General features: G+C 35.3%; 1 protein-coding gene across 1 annotated transcript in view; it reads right to left on the bottom strand.

Annotated features, from left to right (window-relative positions):
* Window positions 1-356: 356 nt before the first annotated feature.
* Window positions 357-20726, bottom strand: part of LOC107102649 (diacylglycerol O-acyltransferase 1-like) — a 22529-nt gene continuing 2159 nt past the window's right edge. Inside the window, exons 2-17 of the mRNA XM_015402074.1 lie at window positions 19194-19281; window positions 18744-18784; window positions 17396-17481; window positions 10809-10861; window positions 10379-10484; window positions 7063-7191; window positions 5937-6005; window positions 5740-5843; window positions 5283-5321; window positions 5017-5058; window positions 4892-4936; window positions 4620-4732; window positions 3211-3276; window positions 2830-2917; window positions 2681-2743; window positions 357-1470 (exon numbers count right to left, since the gene is read on the bottom strand). Coding sequence (XP_015257560.1) covers window positions 1321-1470; window positions 2681-2743; window positions 2830-2917; window positions 3211-3276; window positions 4620-4732; window positions 4892-4936; window positions 5017-5058; window positions 5283-5321; window positions 5740-5843; window positions 5937-6005; window positions 7063-7191; window positions 10379-10484; window positions 10809-10861; window positions 17396-17481; window positions 18744-18784; window positions 19194-19281 — 1282 coding nt within the window. The 3' untranslated portion in view covers window positions 357-1320. The remainder of the gene's footprint in view (window positions 1471-2680; window positions 2744-2829; window positions 2918-3210; window positions 3277-4619; window positions 4733-4891; window positions 4937-5016; window positions 5059-5282; window positions 5322-5739; window positions 5844-5936; window positions 6006-7062; window positions 7192-10378; window positions 10485-10808; window positions 10862-17395; window positions 17482-18743; window positions 18785-19193; window positions 19282-20726) is intronic.

A 20726-nucleotide genomic window follows, 5' to 3' on the forward strand; every position in this document is an offset into this window, starting at 1 on the left:
GGCTAAAGCTAACACAGATCTAAAGGTTTCAAATTACGTCCTTAAAAACGTAGAAGCCCTAAATGTTTTCGTTTGGAATTCCCTTTAACTCCATACTGTATATCTTAGAGACATGGCCAGGATGCTGCTACTTCATTTTCTTTTGAAATATGATGAGTTCAAGATCATGTACAGTGTAGGTTTTTCACTATCCACAGTGTTTCTGTTTTTAGTGTCACCTAGTTTATCTCTTCTTCCAAATGTTTAGCTGTCACTTAAGTCAAACTACATACTAGACTTCTTTCTCTCAGTAACAGTTTTATTTCTGAACCTTTTCATACAAGCAGCTTTTATGGAGTGCATAATGGACAGTTTTTCTGTAGACAGACACTCCAGGCTGAGTTGTGGTGCTACGCAGCGCTTCCACAGTTACAATTGTCCTCTTGGTTGCCTTTTTACTGTGATTCCAAATAAGAATAGCACTTGAAAGCATTCTTTCCATTTGCAATGTAAGAATCCATTATCATTTTTATTTTTCCTATAAATTCACAAACTCTTTTATACACAAAGACTTTCATCACCACTGAAAAGACAAAAACAATTTGTGAAAAAGGTGAAGTAGAAACATGGATAAAATCCTACCCTGTTTCTTTCTACATTTATTTTATATCAGAGTTATAAAAAAGACTTGGCAATAGTCCTGAAAAACTGTTTTCATATGGCACTTTTGATAATATTAAAAATAAGAAATCATATCGACTCACAGGAACTGATAAAGAAAGCATGAAACAAAACAAAAACAGCGGAATCCTGCAACCCTACAGTCATCCATCCTTGCATTTTAAAATCGGACGGATTACAGTAACCTAGATATATTACTTTGAAAGATAATTTCATCCACACTTGAAGTAATACACTTAAACCCTGTTATGCAATCATATGATGACACATTCTCCTCAAAAATCATACTGTTCATTTAAAACAAAGGAAGAACTGCGTATTCACATACGTTTTAACCCAGACTCACAATCATATGTTCTAATAAGACACTAGAGTACCGATTACCTGAGTATAAAGCTGAGGTCAGCAGTTTTTCTGTTCCCTCCTACAGTTAGAATGGTAGTTCAGGATTAAGAGATTATGATGACATTTTTGTCCTCAGTAAAGTCTATAAGAAGTTTTATGTAAACATGGCAGAATCATTAATTTGATGAGAGTATCCTGAGGTATAGACTACAGTATCTGTAACTGGCTATATATTAGTGCAGTTCTTATGTTTGTTCATGTATAAGAAAGAGAAGAAAAACGTTGGAGTGGAATCTGTTCTGGCTTGTGCAGGTACTACTCCGCTCCATTCCTGTAGTGCATAACGTAGTAGTCGTGGACGTACATCAAGACAGCGAACGGCTGGCCGATGATGATTGACATCCACACTGCAGCGTTGCCGTAGTTACCTCGCAGGAAGTTGCCAACAAACCAGGCTAATGGAAGCTGAGGAGGAGCCAAAAAAATATTTTAGTGAGCCACAATTACAGTTTCCTGGATTTCCTTTAGCTGATTGGTTTGTAGGGCTACAATCATATGAAATGTATAAATCACTGAGTTAATAATTCACATTCCAGATTTCCTTCATAATTTACCAAAACCATTCATTCCTGTCAGACACTGTTTAGTACAGTTAAAAAAGAAGTAAGCAACTAAACCTTATCAGGTTCCTAATTACATATTTGGTCACTTAGTTAGAGCCTAGTCTGAAATTAAAAGCTACTAACTTTTATTAAGTTCAGAAATAAAGGTCTTAGACTATTAAAACAAAAGGTTAACACAGATTTAATACTGTCCTTAAAACGCAACAATTGGTAAAAGATTGAATAATTTTAGTGACAACATTAAACAGAAACTGTTGAGTAGGGCTGTGTGATTACTCAGGTAGTTTGTTTTCATTTCCCTCGTTTTGATTCCTAGCAAAAAACAACAACAACAAAATAACAAAACAAAAAAATACAAATGAACAAATAAATCCACCAAAACCAATTTGTTTTATTCTTAAAGTAAGGTAAAACCAACACTGTGTCCAAGTTAAATAAATGCTGCTATAGCATTATTAGACTAGTACTATTTCAAGTAATTATAAAGATATCATTAATAATAATAATAATAATAATATCACAAATCTTATTGCAATGCTTAGAGGCAAGTAGATATTTTATAAAAGCCAATTAATCAGGCTATAAACATTTATATTTGTGCTTTTATTGTAACACGGTATAATTTATATTTAGTGTTTGGAGTTAATTGACATCATGATTTCTATTCATACTGGTTAAGAAATTAACAAAATATTTTGTCATAAAAATTATAAATGACAGTAATAAATGAAAGTTCTTAAATGATAATCAACCACCCCAAATAACAATAATAATAAATCTGATAATAACAATCACCCATGGGAGATTCTACCTGGAATCATGTTTGTACTGTAATGAATAATATTGCAGCTGGACTCCGGCAGCAGTTAAAAAGAGTATCATGAATTTTTCTTGACTGTAACACGACAATAAAATAATCAAAACTATACTGACATTGGCTTAAACATATCGTTCTCTGTTTAATTCTCAAAACAAATTACAATGAACAAAGATTAGTGTGCTTTGCAACCTTTGCTTTGGGGTACAATTATGAATGATGTGTGGTTTCTCACCTGTGCCATCATTCCTGTGAAGGCCCACAGTCTGAACATCCTGAGAGGAACACTCACCAGGTACTAATGCAGGAACCGACAGGGAACAAAAATCCATGACATGGCATTTCACTGTCAGCAGAAGGTGGCATCTAGAATAATGGTCTTACCTCATGGAAGAATGCAGAGAGAAAGAAGACAGCTGACTGGCTGACTATTTTACTGAATCCTTTTCTTAGCAGAGGTTTGTAGAAATGACTAACAGACGGTGAAACAGATACAGAGATAAATTAACATCCAGAGGTAATTGTAAGGACAAATGACAGAAAACACTAACACCTGCTCAGAAAGTGAAACATATTTGATGCATTCTTTATTTAATGAACCCCACTGACTCCCTACATGATTCTGTAGTAAAACCAGAGGAGAATCCAGAGACTGTTCTACATCTATGCTAAAATCATTGCCAGAAAAATGTCAGTCTTAAGGTCTGTGCCTGCATGTTTACATCTATTTCAGCTAGAATGTGTTTCAGTGAGTAGATGATTTACCGTAGACACCACTTGTGTACAGGGATGTTCCAGTTCTGCCAAAAATAAGTCACCGTCTCTGAATTCCTGAAGGGAACAATTAAATATTAAAAGACAGCAACAGGTTAAGTCCATCATTATATAAACTAAGGAAAAAGAAAAAAAAAATCTATAGTGTTATTAAGATAAAGATTAAATAAATAAATGGATTGGCCGGTTTTAAAGTTTAACCAGCTATTTAAAAATGTAATATTTCAAGCCTTTTCCAAAACCATAACTAAGCTTCAATGGGTTCTAGAAACCACAAAACATCTCAGGCCGAATGTTGTTTCTGAGAGAGGGAAACTAAAACTATTGATACGTTGGTGATTTACAAAGATTAGCTATCCGTCACATCTTCAATAACAAATTCTTAGTATTTAACCACAGTTCATAAAAAAGAATCAGGCTTAGTGTCATACCAGCAACTAATACTTAGAAATAGTCGCTAAAGGAGGATAAAGCCAGTAAAATAAAGATCTGAATTTGGATTTTTACCCTAAAGTAACTTTCAAATACTTTTCCCCAGTACCATAGAGCTAACTGTGCTCTTGATTCTTCTTTAGCCTCATTTTTTCTACTGGATGACTGATATCTAATGAAACGAGACATAATGGCACTTTAGTAATTTATATGTTGAACAATTAAAGGCATCAGATGGAGCTTGAGAGAAGTGTGCAACAGTACCAAATACCAACTATTTATTCTGGTCAGCAGTTTAATCTAAGGCTATAGTGGGATGATACCCCTAGTCTCCAAACAGTATGTGGTGCAGGTAACCCAGTGTGGCGTGACCAGTACACCCAAACTGAACCTTGTCAGGACTGCAGGCAGGCTCTTATATTGTCTCTTTGCACTTCTGGAGCCAGTTTGTGATGTCCTGCAAGGTACTTAGTTTATCTAAAGCTCTAGAAAAGTAAATGAAGAGATTAAATGGGATGATGTCCCATATAATTGCATACCTTCACCAAAAGTTTGTTGATATTGGTAGAGATAATTTGGAATGGTTTAAAACCTCAAAATCTTATTTGTGCTGAAAAATTTAGTTTGTTTCCCCTTTTTGAGGAGATAAACAGACTTTCCAATAGTATGAGATTCAAGACGATGCCTTTGACAAAAAAAAAAAAACGTTTATTTTGTTTGAAAACACAAGGTTTAGCACTTGCAAAAGAGAATAAAAACATAATTATTTTTGGAAAATAAATGAATTCATATAATATTAAAATCTTAATTTTGAAGTGTAAATTGCTAAGCAAATCCTTTTCCAGGATTTTGGCATATACCGCAGCACCAACAGCACATCATTGCACAACTAACGCTTCCGGTCATTGATATGCAGCTTGAAGGATCCATTAAGTTCAGTGATAATACACAGACACATATAAACCTACCACCAGTCGTTGTAAAACTGCCTGTCTCCAAACCGCAGCAGCTCGGCTGTAAAATTCATAGACGAGTGGAAGAACCAGTAGAAAAACATCAACCATAACAAGTGATTCGGCACCTAAAAGACGAGGTTTAATAGTCAGACGTAAAAACATTACTATACACGTGTTTATTCATAGACTATTCCTAATTAGTATATTTCACAAATATTACAGACTAAAAAAAAAATCTCCAAAGTTTTACAACTTTAATGTAGCCATACAATTGCTTTACTTACAGCTAATCGTAACAGCCTCTCAGTCATCAGTGAAAGATCCATGTCCTGGAGGAGATTTAAAAACAGATTTCAAATGTTGAAAATATGAGCAACAGTGCTTAAAACATGCGATTTTGCTTCCTTACTTCAAGGGGCTTCATTGAGCTCTGGATGATCGGGATCATCCACTGTCAAGAAGATAAAAACATACATTTTACACATGTTTCAAATGTATCACATTTTGAATATAAAATATATCTTTAAAGGGTTCTAATGTATAAAAAAAGAAAGAAAGAAATCCAATCAAAGCACTGTACGTGAGGTAACAAAGCTTGTGCTTTAGTTTAAAAGAGATTTCAAATGATCTGAGATTTAAAAAAAAAGAAAAAAGAAAAAGAATATTAAACTGTACCTGTTGGGTGAGAGCAACTAAAAGCTGGATGAAAAACAGCTGGAGAGAGAGACATTTTTCCACTGATTAACATGATCTGTTAAATGACAGATAAATGTGGCATAGGAAACACATAAAAATAAATTAAAATCTGGAGGAACTCTAGGAATACAGCTTTTTCCTAACTTTATTTTTTTATAATTCAATCAATCAATCCGGGAAAAAATAAATTAAAGAGTATATTTCTTCACATTTTTCAAATCTGAGCAGCAGTCCTTAACATGCGTCTTTACCCAAGCATTAGGTTTAGAAATTCTACCATCTTATATGAGAGGCAGAAGAGTCATTAAAAATTCAATCCACATTTAAGAGACCGTTGTGCCATGCTTACTTGTCTACTACTGTTGTCTTTTGCACTGTGCATTTATCCAGCACTGTTTCAGAAAAATAATGTAGCTAAGTGATATTTCTTTCTCACCATCTCAAACAGCCTCCTCAGAAGGAAGTGAATGCGAACTTTAGGAGATCGAGGAAAGTTTAGCTCGTAACAGAGAGTTGGAGCAAACACAAAGTAGTACATATCTGTGAAAGTAGAGAGGGGGGCAGAGAATGAGACTAATGGACACAGGCATTCAACAGGAAAATGGAGGTGTTTTTTTTTTTTTTTTTCATTACCTTTGATTGTAAGGTTGCCAGGGTAACATACTTTCTGTGCGGCTGCTTTAAAGTGCTGCGGTGAAGGACCTGTACCAGACAATCAGAGAGTTCAGGTTGGGGGTCTGCATTCAGCAGCTCAAGAGCCAAATATGGAATGTTATAATTGAGAAATAAAGTTACAGAATTCAGAAAAATACGAAAAGGTTTGTTTTTTGTTAACAATTCCTCTGTAGGTTTTTATACATCATCTATAAAGAACTTCTAAAGTCTAAAGAACTTCTAAAATAGTTATATTTGTACCTTGCTTAAACTTTATTTGTTCGTTTGTTCAACAATTAAATAAATAGAAAGGAAATTATGTTCTTTAATATTCTATAATAAAAGAAAAGTGTTATTTAGCATTATGACTGAGCAGAATCACATAATATAGAACATATCTTGATTAAAAAGTTAATTTTGCAGGTTGCATTTAATTATGCTGTGGCATTAAAGAAATAGATGATTTGTCAAATTCCTAAAAATAGAGGGAAAAATAATTTTTATTTGTTGATGGTTATTAATGTTAAATTCTCATTTAAAATTGGATTTAACAAAATTTTAAATTAAACATTTTTGGAGCTACATCAGCCAATGTAATAGGTGTATTAACCCAGCCTATCCAACAACTGGTGTCTTTTATCATTAAATAAATATTGGTTATAAAAAGGCCCAAGAATTGTTTTCTCATTTTGAACTTCATCACAATACATGCCAGAAACCTACAGCAACTAGGTGTTTTGAAAAAGGGTCAAAAACACATTTCTGTATTAAAATGCTATTTTCCTATTATTCAATTGTAACTTTTCTTGTTTAAAATGCTGTTTTAATTTTCTGCGAGCATAAAATCATTGTCATTCATTAAAATGACGTCTTAAACATACCAATATGATAAATCAAAATGTGACTTTATAATTGATCAAAAAGCTGCAGATATACTGTCTACCAGTAGGTGTCCCTGCAACATTATGAGCCATTGCAATGATTTGAGAAGTGGCTAAAATTTGATCCATATCTGTACTAATGATACAATTATGTTATCATAATACAGTAATCTGACTTCATGAATCCATAAGATGCACAGGTTGCTTGTATATGTTTGACTTACAGGACAGTGACCGGGCCAGCTTCTTGGCCTTCACAGAGCTCAGCTCCCTGCACCACAGGTTCACGTCTTTATATGAATACAGCTTCAGGAACAGGATTGTGTAAATGCCGAGTGCAAACGCACCACCAACTGACAGGAAGGGCAGAAAAGAAGAAGTGTCAGTTAACAAAGTGACCCTCTTGAGACAGCAGCAGCAGAGACGCCTCATGTGTTTACTGATGGTCTAGGTGTGGACGGGATAAAGACAGACGGAGACAGAAAAAGTCTGTCGTGGCAAGAGAATGAATAAAAACATAAAGGAGGCAGGAAATAAGTTATCATATGACTTCAAGTTGTGTTTTCTGTTTACAGAGTTGAAAGGGATTTAAAGGTAGCTCAACACCAGCTGAGCGGTTTTCATACCAAAGCTTTATCAATAGCCACCATACCCTTTGTAAAATGAGACTACACTAAACAGAGAAAAAACAGACACTCGGATGCACCCAGAATCACACAAATAAATACAGCCATAATGTGCCAGCAGAGAGATGAGGAGGTCTGCAGTACACCTGGCACCTAACTACAGCAGATCTTATCCATTAACCATCTGCCTCTCCTGCTCACTGTGGTCTCTAAACAGTGAGACCGTGTCCAAATCGGCAACTGTAGATTGCGATCATGGGCGCACAGCGGGGACAAAGCTGAAATGGGAAAACATGCCAGTGGAGCCAGTAGTTTGTCTTTCACAGTCATCCACTCAAATCAGGACTAAAGAGGTTCACAATCCTGTTTTTGGTTTTAAAAGCAGAAATTCAAAGAATAAACAAAGAATTAAAAAACTTCAATCCTACTCCATCATTATGTATTTTAATCTATCCTCTTTTAGTAGGATATATGAGGCAGCTGAAAGACTTCCTTCAGACACAGATATTCCATCAAACTTAATGAGTTATACACCATTAATAAACACTTGAATAAATTCCTTCATTCCAGCTTGTTTATTGTCATTACACTGACACAAGGACAGAGCAACAAAATTCACTTTCAGCATGTAACCCATCCCTTTGGGGAGCAGTGTGCTGCCATTGTGCGGCACCCAGGAAGCAGTTCGGGTTAAGAGCCTTTGCTCAGGGACCCTGAGTCGCAGTCTTTGGAAGTGGGGCTCAAACTCAGAACCTAAGGATTCCAAGCTCTATGCCCTAACCACTAGACCCCCACTCGCCTTAATGTTAATATGTCAGATTTTCACTTAGTTAAGTGAATCTTAATAAACTAAGCACAACTGAGATTTTTATGGATTTGTTCCATACTTAATAACATTACATTACTTATATAGGATGCAAAGGCAAAAATGCTTCAAACTGCATCTTTCTGTGCTGACATAGTTTTTCTCATTTATCTATATAGATGCATGTTAGACGGTTGAGTGAGAATGAGAAGTTGCCGACTTAAGCTAAATTTAAAATATCTGTAAATAGGTACAGGTATCTGAAAATATATTTTTGCTAATAATTTGCCTATTTTTTCTAAAAACAAAAAAGGCCAAACCAAGTTCTGACAAGGTGAAGCTAAGAAAGTAGCCTATAAGGGTAAGTAGCACTAAACAACTGTAGGTACTATGTTTGTGTGAAATGTTATAAAATAAAAAATAAAAACTATTTAAATAAACTGAATCTTTGCTATGAAAAGTTAAAAGGATACATTAAAAAACGAAAGTAGATTTATTGTGATAACAGAACCATACTAAAAAAAAGGGACTAAAGGTTTACCAAACCCAAACCTTGTCTGGACAGTGCAGCATTAGATTAAATTACTTTACCAAATAATTTGAATTTTAGAACCCCACTTAATTTTATACATTTCATTGCAACACGTTCAGAATAGATTCAGGGTCAATCTATCACAGCTACAAATCAAATGATGTATGCTAAAGTATCAAAGGTGATCCCGGGGTGTTATCTATTTAAGCCAAAGCAAACCTACTGTAGGCAATACTCTGACAGGGACATGTTTGGTTGTGCCTAAAGAAATTATGTCACATTCACTTTTACTTTTCTGGCTATCCAGTGATATTGACAATGTAGAGTTTTACAATTTCTTAGAAACTGTCACACTTATCCTCATTTTCTTCACATTTTTTTAAAAGGCCCTTTGAGGTCATCATGTAAACAGATCAATGTCTCTAAAACACAATATCACCTAAACACACAAATATCTGCACATACACTTGCCCTCTGCCATTGCCCTTCCTGTGTGCACAGCAGCAGCAGAGACAGGAGGGCTTACAGACAGATGGAACAACTCCCTCGCTCCTTCACCTCCCAGGGAGAGAACAGATGAGAGGAAAAACAGAAGAGAACGACACCCAAAGCAGCAAACAAAGTCTTAAACAACTAATTGAAAATTGAAATAAATATATTTATGGCATCAATGCTAATACTTCATGTCACAGGTGTGTTTTTTTACGGATAAAGAGTTGTGAGTTTAAACAGAATGGAAATTTCCAGCCATCAACTGCCAGATTAAAGTTTGCAAACACAAAGAGACAAAGACCATATTTTTGGAAAATAATATCCTGTATACTGATTAACTTAACATTGTATTCTATAATGACTACTGGTCACATTTAGAGGTAAAATGGCGAGGCTTGTCTGGATGCATCCTCCCAACTATGAAAGACGGGTGACAGCATAATGATTTTTAAGTGTTAAGAAAATGATATCCAATATATGTTTTTGTAAATATCTGCTTTCAATTCAGATTTTACTTATAAAACATGCACTGTTATAATAGCAGACCTTCACATTTGCAAATAAATAAATAAATAAAAATTTTATGTGAGTGACAATCCAATCTGTAGAACAAGTACACTGGTCCCCAGTTTTCCATTGGGACTGCTTAGCTCATGGAAAACAGCCATTTTTCCTGCCAAGCTGCCTGATTAAGACAGACTCAAAGACCCTTGGATGACCCTACAAAATAAAACCACACCCACTTTGGCAGCTTTTCTGTTCCCTCCTCATCTTTTCTCTCCTTCCATTTCATTTCCGTTCACCATCTTCACCACTTGACATCCCTCTCTCTTTAGAGCCAACTGGAAGCAGTCCAGTCATGACCAACTAGACCATTACTGCTGACCGACTCCAATAATGACTTGGTCCAAGACGTACCCTTTAATATGCTATTAAATGGTTAAGTGTTTCTGTGAGAGGGTGAAGTTATCACTTCATTTACTTCTATATACTACAATAACATGCATGCAAGATTGGTTTTATAATATATATATATATGTTTGGTAATGCTTTGTGTTATTCAAGGAATAGTGAGCAACAATTACCTGGAGTAATAGAGGGAACCAGAAGCACCACAACTGCAGGAAATGTTAGCAGGATGAACAAGTTAATGAAGTGGATCACAAATCCAGTGAATTCACTGAATGAACCCTGGTTAAAAAAGAGAGAAAAAAAACATTGGAGCTTTTACTTTAAATACTTAAAGCATTTATTCATTGTTCCATTTTCAACCACTGCTCAAGAGAAACTGCCTTAGACTTCTAACTTTTGTTGTTGCCATTATTTTGGAAGGTAGAGCAAGACAAGTTGGATTCTCTCATGTATCTTAAACATATACTGACATGCAAGGTTAAGTCAGGCATCTTGTTTTCTAAAAAACTTCTTATGAGAAAAGCAAAAGGCTGACAAGCCCATTCCAGTTAAATCTTACAAAGCTCTCTGATGTTCAGAAGCAAAGAAAGTTTCTACACTCACCTTTGACAGCTGCCTTTCAGTATAGAGAGCCACAAAAATGAACACATTGCACACTGTGAAGAAATGAAGAGAATAATGTCATTAAGGCTGTTAAATAACTTTAGACCAGTAGAAACTCAAGCATGTTGGTTTAAAACTAAATTGTAGTCAAAATTTTCTGTTTTTCCGAAGTATTGTAACATATATTTATACAGACTAATCCAAATCAGTAATAATTAACTTACAATAGATTCTTAGAAAACAGACACTAAAAGAAATAACTGCCTTTCTTACCAAAGGCAAATAAAATTGACCAATTTTTCTACAATATGTGTTATTAAGAGAGTGAAATCTAATCCAGATTAAATAAATCAGCAGCTTCAATGCAGACAGGTGGGGAAGAAGTTTCCAGTTTTTGCCAGCAGGGGGTGATGGATAGTTGTTTGAATCAAAGTGCGTTGCATTGATGCAGTAATCTCTGACAAATAGAAATTAAGCTAGTCAAAGTTCTGAAACCTCCTTCATTGTAATTTTTACTTCCATGTTTTAAACCCAGAGTGACAAAAAAAACACAGTTTCCACATTAGATGAGTCAAGCAATTTTTTTTTCTTTTTGCAATTTTTCCAATCCAATGTAAAAAGCAGATAGAATTGTTTGTAATAGATCACTTACACATTACTAATGGTAACTGGTAATTAGTCTTTCTCTCTTGATTCCTACACTATACTGATTATGACTCAGTATTTCAGTCATTCAAAAAAAGGTACAAAGCCCTGTAAAAAAAATCACCAACAAAAACAAACTAAAATGTGATTTTACAAAGTAAAATGTGCACATTGCACAAAGGCCATGCTTAGAAAGAAGGAAAGCAAATCAATGACTTCCTGAGACGTGCCGATTATACAGGTGGATCTAATCAGTTTAAACAATTATCCAATCAAGTTAAGAGCTGTCCCAAATAGCTGCTATTATACAAATGACAGGTGATTGTAGCTGGCCTAGGCTTTGAATAATAAAACGCTCTAGTGCCATCTGGTGCTAAAAAAAGAAGTCACTCAAACAACATGTTTAGAAACTGATGAATCTCTGAGAGGTCACTAAAGAAATGCACAGTAGATTAAAAAAAGGCAGACTTGATTACAACAGCAGATGTTACATTCTGAGGAAAAAAGATCTAGGAACCCAATGCCAAAAGGTGTAGTAAAAGAATGGAGAAATATAGTCGTAAAACCCTAACACAGGAGCCAAGAATTTAAAGCTTGAAGATAAATTGGTCCTCCAAATAGACAGTGGTCCTAAGCATAGTGCCAAACCACGTATAAAGAAGTGTTATACATTAAAGCAACAGTGCATAACTTTTGACCCCATATTTAGCTTAATTTGATATTTAGCTAATAATTTTTTAGGTCAATATACAGCACTTGGTACATATCATTGATATGGGCGTAGCCAGAAAATCCTAATAAGGGTGGCCAGTCAATAACCAATGTACATTGAGGGGAGGCCGAAAGGCACCAGAACCTCAGGGTCAATCTACACTCTTCCAACAGGAACGAGCACGACATCCACATTTTCTAAATAAAGACAAACTATCCTTTCCTGCAGCCTTTGCTAACAAATAGATGCATATATTTAAACATCTATGCTGTGTAAATAAAAGGTATATTGGAAAAAATTCTTTCAGGTTTGAGTTCTGGGGTAAACATATTTTACATTGTCATTACCTACTTTTATCAATAATCATTTTGCAAAAAAATTACCTATGATTTCACTGAAGACTCCTAGATGACTTGCAGAGGCACATAATTTTATCTTTACCCCAAATAATTCAAAATTTAGTCATGAAAAGAGCATGAATTCTGTCATCTTTGATGTTTTTATATTGATGTGCATAATTAACCGCAGTTTTTCTGTTGTCAAGTAGTTGTTAATATATGAAAAATTTAAATGTTTAATAGGTTTGAGCATTCCTCTTCAGAGTATTACTGCTGCCACAGTTTGTGTTAGAGGAAAAAAATGGTAGGGTGGCCACAGGGGTGGCCAATGATTGGTTAAGGGTGGGCATGGCCCCCCCTGGCCCCCCATCTAGCTCCACCCCTGCATATCAACGCTTCATGCAGGCTGCCCTTTTCAAAAGCGCTCACCTATGTAACTTGTGATTATTGGATCCATCGCTTAATGAGTCATGTGACCCAGAGCGCCGCTTTTCAGCAGTCTGAACTTCCCTTAAACACCACAGCTAAATCTGCTAAAAGTTGTTGGTAGGCAACAAAACAGATATGATGTTTACCTGATCAGGCATAGTTTTGGTTTTGTGATATATAGAGGTATGAATGTGGGTTGGCCTTTACAAGTAACTACATGACTTCTCAATCGGCTGGTCCACATTGTCGTTTTATCAAGTTAAAAACATGGAGCGAGAATATTTCATTTTGTGACAGTGCAATGTCATCTTCAGGAGTTAAAACTTGAAGTTAGGGTCAAGCACCTCTGGTGGCTAAAAGTTACACATTATTCTTTTAAAGTCAATTTATTACAGTGCCCTAATCAAAGTCTTGATTATTACCATTATGTTTTAAGAAAATTTTTATATCATCTATCATTAGTGCAAAGCAGGGGTCTTCAACGTTTTCGAGGCCAAGGACCCCCAAACTGATTGCGAGATGGAGCGGGGACCCCCTAATTATATATATTGTATGAAATTTTGTTATTTCAAACTTGTCCTATAGTCACTCTATTACATATGGAGTCATGTAACGAAAGTAATTTCTCCCTGGTATTATTAAAGTATTTCTGATTCTGATTCCTGGTTGATGGGACAGGTGTCTGTTACAGGTGTGAATGAAACGGTGCCCAGGTTTGAAAGAGCTCCTGTGTGTCGCTGAATGTGTGCATTGATGACTGAAAGACATCTTCTGCTTCCATTTATCTGTTTACTACAGTATATAGAATTCATGTTAATGTGTATTTAAAGACATTTTAGTTACTGCAAAGAATTGCAGGAGGGAATATAAAAAAAAAAGTAATCAACCAAAACTTTCACGACCCCCATGCAGTACCTCCGGGGACCCCCTAGGGGTCGCGGACCCCCTGTTGAAGACCTCTGGTGTAAAGTGTTAAGAAAGAAGAAGCAAGAAAAAAATGACAGCAGATAGTTTTCTTTGTAATTGGCCAATACACGTAGCTAAATAAAATTGCAGAACTATTATATTCAGCCCAAAATGAGCACAGTACTAATTAATGATACATACAAAAGTTTGTTTAAGTCTATAGCTGTAACAACCAAGCCCTCCATCACATGTAAAACCTGTTGAATATTACATTTTGGAGCAAAACACGTATAGAGCAGCAAGAGAAGCCTACTTATAGCCCACTTTCTTAAAAGCAAACTTTGAGCTTGGCCTTGCTAACTTTATCCATTTTGCTGGCATGCACCATCATTCGAGAGTTAAAATGTGTGTGTAATCTGCTGCAGTGACTCACTGTCCCTGTGGGGGAATTAGCTCTGTTCCTGTCCATGCTACTACTGAGAAACTTCAATTCTCACCTTTCTCTGCAGTCATTTGCTTTAACTCCATCTATTTTCCCTCTCTTCAACCTCTTTCCCTGTTTCGATGTAGAACTTTACCATGTCTCTTTCCATCTCTTACCCCTTTCCCATTTCACAGCTCTCCATACACCTTCACCCAACTAATTTAATCTTCCATTAAATACTTCCCCGACTCCACTACCACCTCTTCTTTTCCCTCTTAGTCACTCACCACCTACCAAGCTCTCCTCATCTCTGCAAGAGAATACCAGTGTTAGTATATAGGGCAGCTGATTGTCCCACTAGAGACACTGTGAGCTGCACTGCTGCAGACCTTCACTGCAATGTAACATAAGGATAAATATGGAAGAAACTGCAGCAGTGCACAGCATGCACCTGCGTGTTGCTGTTACTGATCTTATGTCATACACTACTTAGTGAAAATACCTAAAATAAATACTAGAAAACACAACATGTCTTTGTACCAGTTAAAAAACACTGTGACTTAACTTCCTGATGTTTCAAAATATAATGCCTACTGCATAAAACCTCTAGATTTGTTTGATGATCGTTTTCACCCACAGTTGCAAAGATTAGTTTTGGTTTTGTAGTAGAATCAACCTAATAACTCTATCATTTCAGAAAAATTATGCAACAGTTCTTCAGTTTTAGTTAGTAATTGCAACCATAAAAACAAAATTTTTATGGTTGCAATTTTTATGGTAAATTGACAGCGGGCTTACATAGGTCCTTTTGTATTTCTTACTGTATATTTCTTATAGTTATAAGCATGAATCTATTATATGAACTGTGCATGTTTATATTATATTATCTGATAATAATCACTTGCTTCAAAATCTTTAAGGTGGTGGCAATGATGCAACAAATCATGCACTGACAATAACCATAGCGACACAAGCAACATTTAGGAGAAAGCAAGAATCAAAAGAGAATATAAAGGAGAGATGTAGTTTATCTATTTATTTTTTATGCGAGAGAGAAAGAGGAAGAAGATACGCAGCAAACATTCCATGGTCAGGAATCCAACATCAGGCAACTGCATCAAGGAATAAGAAAGGAATATCTAACGTCCCCTCAACCACTCTACTGTGATGGCTCAGATAGAGGATTTGAAATTTAATGGATAGACTAAATCTATACCAGATGTCTGATGGCATATTATTTTATAATGGTGTACGGTGCCAAGTAGTAGTAGGTGGTACTTCTCTTTATGAAGAACTACTCATTTTTGTCAATGAGGCACACTACAATGTGCACCTAGTTGGGTAAGAAACATGTGAGTGTCCTTCACAGTGGAAAACAAGAGTGTCATTACAAGCAGGGTAGACATTTTATTTTTTGTTTCACTTAACTATTTCAGCTAAATAGGTCACAACAACTCAAAGGGTAGCTGCACTGCAGTACGTATAATTTTTGGAACAGCACAGAAGGCTAAAACTATTTAAATTTACCATTTTGTGTTTGTTTCACTACATTATTTTCAAGCAGTTTAGGTTCTGAAAATATACTCTGAGCAGGTGTTCAATGTAGGTTTTGAGTATTTTTTGTCAAAGCTTTGATGATGTCCAAATAATAAAATCATCTATCTACATAAAATCAGGATATTGTTTACAGTAGTTCTCTCAAGTGGCACAGATACGAGATGTGGAGTCAACAAATCATCTCTATGGCTGCATCCGAATGTCCACCCTAATCACTATATAGGGCATTATATAATGGTTACGCCATTTTAGATGAGTGTCTGAAAATCTAGTGGATGAAAAAGTAGTGGACTCTAAATTTCCCACAATGCAACTTGAAAAGTAGTGATCATCCATGGTCACCAGATGAGCATATATATCCCATAATGCTTTGCGAGGAGAGCCTTCCTCACAAAGCATTATGGGATTTGCTGTCACAGCAGCCCGCTGTCGACTACAGCTTTCGCTACCCGACAGTGGAGACAGATAATAAATATGCCGCAGGCACTGTGCGGGGGGAGTCAAGTGACCAATGGCAAGTAAAAAGTAGTGATCATTTGTCCGAATGGTCAGTTAACTGAGTTCATTATAAAGTCTACTATATATTCTCAGCTCTATATATTGATTTAGGGATTAGGGTGGATGTTCGGACACAAACTATGTCATGTCATTTTTTCTGCCTAGCCACTGAACCAGGTGACTCTTATCTGGTTTAAACTGTGCAGATTGGACTCACCTGGTTCACAGGCGGGGAAGAACAAATACATGACATAATTAATTGTTGACTACAGCTCCCTTATCTCTGCAAAGTGGTGATTAGGTTTAGTGAAATATTAAATCTTTTACATAATCTTTGTCTCTGTTTTCAATTTACAGCAAGAAGCTTAATTTTATGCTATTTGTTCAGCATTATTTTCTAGTCATCGCTCCAGTTTATATATCTTACGGAGTGGCTGAAAAGATGTTAGCTGATGCATGATTGGATCAAACCTTTAGAAGCTCTCTATCACTCTGTCTAAATGTCAAAATTACCAGTAATAAAATGCGTGTTTCCTTTTCAAGCCTGGCTGTTCTCTGTGGTGTCGTAATGCATCTCAATAATCCAGGCAGTATAATTAGACAGGTCCTGAAGATGTGCTCAACTTTTTTTTTAGTTTTATACCTGGTGTTTATTTTCATATGGAATCAAACATCACCTTTCTGCTGCTGGGCTTAACTCATGCATTTATTATCCACACAACCAATGGGCCTCTGTTACAAAGATTTTCTCAACTTCACCAATCTTAAAGCATTCACCAAGTCCCTCAGAGACAAGTCCTGAGTAAGAAATCGCTGAAACTTTTCTCTTCTACTGTAATGTAAAAAAAATGCTGCATTAAATCCACGAATTTGCCTTGGAGGTGAAATTTACATTAAAAAAAAAGTCATTTGCAGCATTTTATCCTCACTTATGCAACTGGTTGTCTGATTTTCAAACAATGATCCCATTATAGAATGAGTTTGCATATTTCATAAACCTGTCTAAAATTATCCTGTGTGTTTTAATATTATGTTTCAACTAATTGAAATAAAAAAAAAAAAGTTTTTTTTAACCTACCAATCACCAGGCATGCGGCAGGCCAGCTATAAGGGTCTTTCAAAAACAGGGAAATCACTTGAATAGGGTCCACAAGAATACCATACCTGGAAAAATATGCAAACAAGTCATCAATGCTGTGAAACATATATACAATATTTAAAATACTTAGAAATTGCAGTTTCATACATGGAAATATTTCACATCTGTCCTGTAATGACTGGATTTAAGTCGTAGGGAAACAACTGTTCAAACGGTTGCGTTTCCGAATTCTCCTGAGTGGTGCCTGACTTTACACGAGTGAATAAAGTGAATGTGATTAGTCAACCATCAAGAGGGCGGGATTGTTGTGGCGGATGGTTCGCAAGCACGTTTGGTTGTGGCCGGTGTCTCGGAAGTATCTTGCTGACCAGTTAGCAACTTAGTGCTAGGAGGTTCCCAATGGGAAATTACATTGGGACCAAGTAGCACTCAGCAATGACACTGGATGAGTCTCTTCCATCATGCAATTTTTATTTAGCGAAGGAAAGCGGGGAGGAAGGTGTTGTGGAAGAGGACGCCAGGGCGGCAGAAGCTTGGTTTGGTGTAGAAGGCTTACAGCCGTACATGTTTGAGCCCTTGCCTCGCAACGCTGCCAGTTCTGTTAGCTCTACGCCTGCCGAAGAAACAGACGTCTATCCCCGTGAACTCAATGGTAAAGTAAATGATTCTTATTTCTTATTTCTTATTTCAACCTTTGCGTATATTAGCTGCGAGATATGAATCAAGATGCTATGACCGAATAAATTTGATTGACAGATGACCGTTGATATATATGATATGTTTGGCCCAAATTAGGTGTACAAGCTGACGTATAACTAACTAGTCTGCATAAGATAACTTAAAAAAAAAAAAGATTTTTAGACAGTATTTTTTTTTCAAATAGAAATGTCTTACTTTTGGGAACAATAACCTCTGATAAAGAGTCAATTTATATACATGTTTAAGCGAGAATGATGTGACATTTAAATATGATTTCCCTACGACTTTAAAGACTTAGCTTATCAATTCAAAGTGAAAATCGCTGCTAAAATCAGAGCTGAATTAGGAGTGTTCAACAGCTTTCTAATGGAACGGATATAAACAGTTTTGCAACAGCAAAACTAACCCTTTGTTGATAAAATTATTAAATATATCTGTTATTTCAGGATGGAAAAAAAAACAAGAATAAAAGACAACATCTTAAAATTAATAAAATCAACTAAGTGAGAAATAATTGTTTAGATTTAATTTATGAGAATATAGTCTCATTTGAATCTAAACCCTTTAGGAAAGAGAGAACAGGGAAAAGTTGTTTAAATAACAGGTAATAATATTAAAAGGTACTCACTTTAATATGTTTTCTAAGAAAAGGCGAGCATTACTCAGGACCTAGAACAGAACAGAGAACATCACTGTAGCAGTATCTTATAGTTTTTCAACTTCTGCAGCCATGAAAAGACATATAATTATTTTGATTTAATGCCATTTTGTAGGGCTGTCCAAATGTCTAGTGGGTGAAAATCTAGTGCACTAAAATTTTCCACAATGCACCTTCTAATTATGGGATTTTTTTTTTTAAATAAATTATAATATTAGCAATTTCACCATTAAAGCATATGTCTCAATGCCTAAAAAAAGCTAATCAAAACAGTTAGCAATTATAGTTTTTATACGTTTATAAAAGAAACAAACCCTGAATTATTTGTATTCCTAACAGCCAACAAGCATTGAGGAAGAAAAGATTTAATGCTGTTAGTTACAATGTTCCTACAGTTGTGAAAACACAAGTAATTCTTACCAACATTACCACACACCAGTTGAGCACTCCTCTGTAGTTTCTGTAACCGCTCGCTGAGCTAAGGAGAGATTCCTGTGCCTGGTGGCAGCTACAAAAAACAAGAATACAGTTAATAGCAAATAAGATAATGAGCTGGAGAGCAATTTATTTCCATCAGATTCTAGCCTCAAATTAAATGTCTTTCAAAGGTTGTTTGTAAAGGAGGAAATGAGACATTGGCATCTCATTAGCCTTCACATGCATTGGAATGTGCAGGTTTATTTACTGTAGCAAAGAGCCAAACAGGAAAATGTATTAATTAAGAACCACAGGCAACACCTATTCATTTAAAAATGCTGCGCTACATTAGTTCTCTGTTATAAGTCTCATAAAAAAAAAGAAAAAAAAAAAAGATGTTATTAGAAATTTGGTAAAATTACATGATAATAAAACTAACTTACATGAAAATCTGTCTAGTTGAGTCTTTTTAAAAGTAAAGATAAAGCAGCACCTCTCACTTTAAAACCTTAATAATTTAAGTGTAAACCTTTTCTGCTTATAGAAATAATGAAAAATAAGAGAAAAGAACCAAAAAAATTTAAAACAATGTACTATATGTCATTTTTGGAAACCAGGACCACCAAATGTTACGTAAGAAAGATTGTTGGGATTGTTTTTAAAAAAATTTTTTGGAATATGTAAAAGTTTGAATTTTAAACCTAAAACCAGAAGAATAACATCATATTTCTGAATCTTGTACAACAGTATCCAATATTATACTACCTTAAAGCACAGAGTTTGGCCACTGCAGTCATATTCATTACTACAATGTGCTTTCCTTTGAGGCTCCCTAGTCAGATTAACAGTAAATAACAATCTTTTGGCAGGTATTAAACATTCTTTTCTGTATTAATTTATGTAGGGTTTGATGCAATATATTAATCTTAAATGTATTTTTTTTATCATTGATTGAAATTGGAAAAATCCTCATAATAGAGAGAATTGCTTTAAAAACACCCTGTGGTTAATTAATCTGTGTGTTTAATTTTGTGATTGAGTAACTGAAATAAACTAACTTTTCAATTATATTATAGTTTATTGAATAGGTTTGTAATGGAAAATCGGAGGTGAGAAGTACAGTTTCCAATTGGCCACAATTTGTGTATGAAACATGTGGTCAGATGGGACCAATGAAAACCACACATTACACAGAAAACTGCTCAACACAATGAGACATGATGACTGCAGCATCATTTTGTGAGGATTTATTTCGTCAGCATTTACAGGGAAAATAATCAGAGTTGATGGGAGGATGCGTGAAGCTAAGCACAGGATAAGCCTGGAAGAAAAAAATGTTAGAGGCTGAAAGTGGTTTGTATCAAGCAATTGGTTTAGATCAAATCATAATTACGTGTTAGAAGGGCCTAATGAAAGCCTGGTCCTTTTTCATATAAGTAGATGTGAATTATGTGGCTATATATTAACACTTTTTAATAAAATATAACAAATACATTCCAAGATCTGACAAAGGATGATTACTTTAACTTTACAATT

This window comes from Cyprinodon variegatus, unplaced genomic scaffold, assembly GCF_000732505.1.
Source record: "Cyprinodon variegatus isolate N-32 unplaced genomic scaffold, C_variegatus-1.0 Scaffold2, whole genome shotgun sequence".
Lineage (NCBI taxonomy): Eukaryota > Metazoa > Chordata > Actinopteri > Cyprinodontiformes > Cyprinodontidae > Cyprinodon > Cyprinodon variegatus.